General features: G+C 35.5%; 1 protein-coding gene across 1 annotated transcript; it reads left to right on the forward strand.

The window, feature by feature from the left end:
* Window positions 1-4489: 4489 nt before the first annotated feature.
* Window positions 4490-5228, forward strand: LOC111519101 (odorant receptor 42b-like). Its single transcript, XM_023178059.2, has 3 exons — window positions 4490-4665; window positions 4732-5089; window positions 5154-5228. Exons 1-3 carry the CDS (start codon window positions 4490-4492, stop codon window positions 5226-5228), a joined length of 609 nt encoding a protein of 202 aa, XP_023033827.2.
* Window positions 5229-6782: the final 1554 nt, after the last annotated feature.

Raw genomic sequence — 6782 nt, forward strand, 5'->3', positions numbered from 1 at the left:
ACCCACACACCGCACACATACACACACACACTCCGCCAAATGACTGTCAAATAAAATCATTTTGCATAGCAAATAGTAGTCAAGCTCTCCTAGCTAAAAAGGAGAGACAAAGCTAGAAAGAGTCGGAGTCGGTGCGTTTAGTGGCTAACCGCAAGCACTTCTAATCAAAATATTAAAGAATTTCTTTTGCGGTTTTTTCTTCCCTCGGATTTGATGTGAACCCAACTGAGAATGTTGAAAATTTTTGCAATTTTCCTCAATGCGTGCGTATATGTATATAAGAATGTGTGTGTGTTTCTCTTTGGACGTGTGTGTGTGTGTGTTTGCGTTTTGCGTCTTGCCTAATTGAATGAGCCAAAAGTCCTGGGAAGCGACTTTGTTGTGGCTTTCTTTCAACAATGTTATTTGCCTGAGACTGAGACGAAGAAATGAGACTTGTGGGCGAAGAGAAGCCGAAAACCCATAAAAATGGCAACACGTGCTCATAAAACTAACATTACATGCCCTTTGACCCTTGCCCGTTGCTTCCTTTGCTTCATCTATTTGCCAGTGTTTCAATAAACAACTCTCTTTGATTACTTATTCGGCAGTTCGGCTTGTCTTTTGCTACGAAAAGGCTCGACAGATGCTAAATGGCGCGGAAAGTTCACAAGCTTCATAATTGTTTTCTTCTAGATTCTTTTGTTCCCACCTTCCCCCCATCCAGCACGCCAGCATGCTCCTTTAAGGATGGAAAGATGTGGTGATAGACTGAAAGAGTGGCTTAGCCAAATGGTTTGTATCTTTGTTTGCATGCGTTTTAAGTTGATTTTTATTTATCTCTAGGCAATTCACATGTATATTTAGCACTCAAAGTTAACAAATCTTTGTAAAAAGATAATGCTATATAAAATATCGGAACGCCTATCATTATGCTATTCTCAATCTCTTCCTTTTTCAAACGTATGACCCTTAAGAAGGACGCCCGCTAGGCATAAGAGAGAAAATCGCTGTTTTACCCATAACACATAGCAACATAGGACAGTCGAAAATATGATGCAAAAATAGTGCATCGCACGTTCTAGGCAGTAACAATTTTATTTGTTACCTACTCACTGACCCTTCTATATGGAAAATATCAAAGAAGCTAATTTCGGCCATGCCGAAGCCTAAATACCCTTGTAATCCTTGGCAATAATATTTTTACAAATTCTTTTTCTGCAACTCAATTCATCAATACATTAAAACCTTTTCTTCTTCTTTCCCCATGCTCTTTGCAAACCAATTGTATGTGTACATGCATATGCATACACATACAGTTTATGTAGCGTTGCATTTATATATATATTTTGTTTTATTGCGGGGAAAGCCCTCTTTCTACAATCTATCCGAATGTGGATAATCATTAGAATCTGCGGCAAACGGGACATTTACAAGGCTATACATATAACATTTAATAATTTCCAAATAGAACAAATTTGAATATTACAGTATCAGATTTGAGGTATGGCTCTACCTCAGGTCTGTTCCTGCACAGACCGTTCGCAGTCCAATGCGATAGAAACATCTGACCAATTTTGTAATACCCTCTGCACGAGAAGATATTTGCAAAGTTATGCATAAAAATATCCCTTATTGATAGGCGATAAAAACGATCTGTTTTGTATCCGATTTTAATGAAAATATGTCAATCGACGGGAAAGTCAATTTACTTTCTTTTGTGGTTGAAGGAAAAAAGTACTTTAGTACAAACTAGGGGCAAATAAACGGTCTCGCCCAAAAGACCAAAAAATTCCGTACAAAATTTACATTTTCAATTGGCTTCAAATCAAATGTTGGGGCTGAATTAAAAATTTCTCTTAGGTAGATCTACGACTTCTTTAAAGAGTTCATACTGCTATCTATAATATTAAAGATTTTTAGTAAAAACGTCTTAAATATTTGCCCACTCAAAAATTGGGTTTTCTTTGTTCAAATGCACCTGTGGCGAAAACGGGAAAAACCAAGAAGACAATTTTTACGGTTCATCATCTGAATACAACTACCAAGAAATCACAAAACTATTTCATTAGTTGATGCCGAGAAAATCAAAACTAAAGCCAAAAATAAAAGAAACGTCATAAATTTGTGATCTCCACTGTATGTATGTATTTATAATTCTCATATGTAGACGATATTCATGTGTGTATGTAGCTGCCCGTTGGTCTATATGACTAGTGCAGGATAAAATATGAAAATCCATTGCACAGGACAACTAAGTTATTTATTTGATATATGAAATATTTTGCGAAGAACTTGGAGTATCTTCATGAAATTTCAATCAGACCTGATATATAACCAGAGGGCCGGGGCTAACTTCGACCGCGTCAAAGTTTGTATACCCTTGCAACTTTTATAGTAACTCTTTCCTTACCTATAGCCATCAAAATAGAAAAACGTTCAAGCTAAAAAGGTTAATGTTTGCGAAAGAACGGCCTACAATCTTAGCATAGGAAATAACGAAGATATTGATCAAAGTCACTGTTTTCCACCGATCGTTCCTATGCGAGCTATATGATATAGTAACCCGATCTTTATCAAATTCGGCACAGTCATTAACTGATATATTAAACTAACAAATGTTTAATTTGAAAGCAATCGCGTCAAAAGTAACGAAGCTATTGACAAAAGTCACTGTTTTCGAAAGATCGTTCCTATGGGAGCTATATGATATAGTCACCCGATCTTGATCAAATTCGGCACAGTCGTTTATATGTGTAATTCACTCACCAATATTAAGTTTCATGACAATAGCTCAGAAAGTAACGAAGTTATTAAGAAAAGTCACTGTTCGTGACTTTGTCATTTGTATGGGAGCTATATGATATAGTGATCCGATCTGGCTGAATCCAAGATATACAACGCCTGCAGTATATACAAGCCTACATGCAAAATTTCTCTGTAGCTCCAACGGTCTAGGAGGAGTTTGCGTTGATCCAGACGGACGGACAGACGGACAGACAGACGGACGGACGGACATGGCTATTTGAACTCCTCTCGTCGTGCTGATCGAGAATATATATACTTCATATGGTCGGAAATGCTTCCTTCTATGCGTTGCACACTTCTGACCAAAATTAATATACCCTTTTTGCAAGGGTATAATAATATAGTCTACATAAATTGGCTCTGCTTAAACCTACTACGCCATTGTTCGAAACGAGCAGAGCAAAGCAAGCAAACTGTTACTCTGCCCAAAAGTTGTGTTCTAGAGATCGCAACACTTTATCCCCCTCCCCAGTACTTCGTTTAGATGTCCATCCCACTGACTATAAAAGATTTTTTTTGAAACGAAGATTGCTCGTTCGCGGAAAAGTCGTTACAAAACTCCGCGCCACATAAATATTTTATTAATTACCTTTTTTTGTCCAGGATCTTTGTTTTTGCTGTTTTGGCATACTTGTGCAATTTGCATGCCCACCATGTTCGAACTTCCCAATACCTTGTTGAATTAATAATCATCGAACAAAAAGCCTGCTACTTTAAGACTGTTTAGGGTGCACTACTTGTTTTAAGGGGTTTAGTAAATTCGTAAAAATGCATCTAGCTCAAAGCAATAGAAATTCTCACCTCATTGTTAAAACAAGCCGTGGTGATACTTAATATAAATTAATGTATAAATGTATGAATTAAAGCTTTTGTATAAGTTTGTGTAGGGTATACCAAAGACAGCGCAATTAGCTTACCTTACGTTTTTGAATCAAAAATTCTGCTTAATTGTGGGAAAACTACTATAGTGAACACGAGTGTTGCTAATTGATTGGTAAACATTACGTAAACAGTAGGATTAATAAATTTTATAAATACTAGTCGATTCCAATTATTTTCCACAGTTGCATAAGGACATTAAACGAAGGTTAATAATAGAAAATAAAAAGTGAAAAAAATGATACTAAAGTTACTAAGAAATCCTGGACCTCAAGATATGAAGTCATCTACAGATGCCTTTAACTATTTCGAGTATGGAATGATTGCCGTTGGTTGGTTGCCGCCATTGAAACGACGAGAATTATATATGATATTTAGAGGCCTTGTGATCATGTGGTCTGTTATATATTTGCCTATCGCTATGATAATGGGATTGCTCAGTGATTTTAAAGATTTGGATCCTGACATTTTTTTAACGTTGCTGGCAAATATCATTCATATGGTTGGATGTTCCTTAAAGATACTGGCGTTTCAGCGACATCTTTCTAAATACGTCAAGACAAAGAAACTGATGGATCTCCTGGATGAATTTTGTGTGAATGAAATGGATCGATATAGGATTCGTCGTTGGGTTAGACGATGCAATCTGTTATACACAATATATTTCATTCTCTACTTCAGTTTTTTAATATTAGCGTGTATAAATGTGGCCTTGAAAAAACTACCACCCTATCGAGATAATAATCTCTTCATCGATTGGCGGTTAAGTACAAAAAATCTGTGTATAGTATTCTTTGTACAAAGTTTCATAGTTAGTTTTGTAATGGGTCAACAGCTGCTAATGGATGTCTTTAATATCATTTATTGTCTAATGCTGAGGGCTCACATTGAAATTCTCCGACAAAGAGTTAATAAATTGCGCACAAATCCAGAAGATTCGGAAAAGAAAAATTACGACGAACTAGTTGAATGCATAACGCAGCATAAAATAATATTGGAGTATGTATTAACCGAGACTTCAAATGATTAAGTTTCACAAATGTATTGCATGTTCTTTTCATTCAGATATGCCGACTTAATGCGATCATTATTTTCAATTACTACTTTTATACAATTTATTATAATTGGTACAATTTTGGGTTGTACATTATTCAATTTGTTATTCTTCTCCGACTTTTGGAAAGGATTGTCGCTCATTACATATATAATGGCATTGGTGTCGCAGACATTTCCATTTTGTTACACTTGCGATCAAATCATAGATGACTGCGATAAACTGGCATTGGCTATATTTCATTCTAATTGGATAGGATCAAGTCGTCGCTATAAAGTGGCTGTCATCCAATTCATTCATTTTGTTCAGCAACCGATTGCCTATATGGCTGGATCAATATTTCCCATAAGCACTCAAACCAATATCCAGGTCATTATATTATATTAAGTATGAAATAACTGAAAAATTACATATTTGTTTTTCCTTTAAACAGGTGTCTAAATTGGCATTTTCTGTGTTGACTCTTATTAAGCAAATGAATATTGCTGACAAGTTGTTGAAGAAATAGAAAAGAAGATACTTCCTTCTATGCGTTGCACACTTCTGCCTAAAATAAATATACCCTTTTTTACAAGGGTATAACAATTTGCGCTGCTACACATTTTGCTATAGAAAATAAAAATACAAATGCACTGACAAATATAAATCAAAACTACACAACAGAATTATCTCTTTCGACCTCTTTGTATTGGGGGTTCAAAATCGTCTCCTTCTCTGCGTTCCAAAAACCCGAAAGGGTATAAAAATGAAAATCAACAACATGGTTAACAAAACCTTGCTTAAGTATTGATTGCGCAATTGTAAGTGTGTGCATACCCCTTCTATTCAGCGACGGTCCCTAACAGTAAAAAAGGAGTCTTTCAAGCAACGGAACTAATCTCGGCTAGTGATGACGAATAAAAATCGATTATTCAATTATACTATTATTCTAAGCTTCACGAATTTTAAACGATTTTTCCAAGGTTTATTTCCTTAATTTTTTTCAGTTTTAATATTTTTAAATTTATCTGTGATGCAAAAGTGAGTTAAATGCCAGAGCAGGTTGAAAAGCTGTTCAGCAGCACCAAAATTATGCCTTTGTATTTATAAATTGAGAAAAAGTAGTATGGACAGGCGAATAGTGAAACGATGACTGGTTGGTTCTACTAAATTAAGAAACAACATTGCTAAGCTATAATGTAAAACGCTGATCTTTTAATGTTTTAGTTCGTATGTATGCGAAAGATAAATCAAATTCAACTTTGCCACTAGGTAAAACGATTATTGTAGTGATCAATCGATTAACAATTCAAATAATTAAGGGGATTCGTCATCACTTAAAGCAGCAACTCCATACATGAAATTGTTTTTTTTTTTACTCTTCCCTTGGCCATGGCCGTCAAAATGGACAAAAGTTTTATGTAATCCGGCGCATGTAGTATGCTATTTTATCGTTTGTTTATATAGTGTCTGGACGTTGGCGCGTACAATGTGATGTATGATATAGCCTCTTTCGCGCGAACCTAAGCAGAGAGCTATCCACGAATCACGTAGAAAAATACAAATAAAAACAGACAAACAATTTCAATATAATTAACTTCAGCTAAGTATGAGCTAAATGTAATAGTTAAGAGGTTTTTAGAAAAGAAAGAATGACTTCTGATCTGATTACCGGGTGGAGGAGATTGTAATCAGGGCATAGAACTTAGAAAGGTTTATGCAAAGCATAGTTAGAGATATTGTGTTTTAAAGATAGTGAAATACAATTTTCGGTATGTCTACAGGGTTTACCTTGTTCAATACCTCATAGGAGTCTATTTCACCTTTTTTAGGGCTTACTCTTTGCCATGGATGTAAGCCATGACATGAAACAAAAATTTGCTTTTTGGGCGGAATTACAACAGGAGAACTAAAAGTGTCAGACACAACAGTAGCAGCAGCAGCAGATGTAGCAGCAAGTGATGTATCCAATACTTTACTAGCTCCTCTTGTAACTACTTAATAAAGTAAACAATATCCTGCAGGATATGTCGATATGGGGTCTACATAAGTAGAACAAACCTGAATAAGAATATATCTAATT

This window comes from Drosophila willistoni, assembly GCF_018902025.1.
Source record: "Drosophila willistoni isolate 14030-0811.24 chromosome XR unlocalized genomic scaffold, UCI_dwil_1.1 Seg143, whole genome shotgun sequence".
Classification (NCBI taxonomy): Eukaryota; Metazoa; Arthropoda; class Insecta; order Diptera; family Drosophilidae; genus Drosophila; species Drosophila willistoni.

Coding starts and splice junctions, on each gene's coding strand:
- LOC111519101 (XM_023178059.2), top strand. CDS start 4,490: ATGGGTCAACAGCTGCTAATGGATGTCTTTAATATCATTTATTGTCTA. Junction 4,666..4,731: donor CAGCATAAAATAATATTGGA/GTATGTATTAAC, acceptor CTTTTCATTCAG/ATATGCCGACTTAATGCGAT. Junction 5,090..5,153: donor GCACTCAAACCAATATCCAG/GTCATTATATTA, acceptor TCCTTTAAACAG/GTGTCTAAATTGGCATTTTC.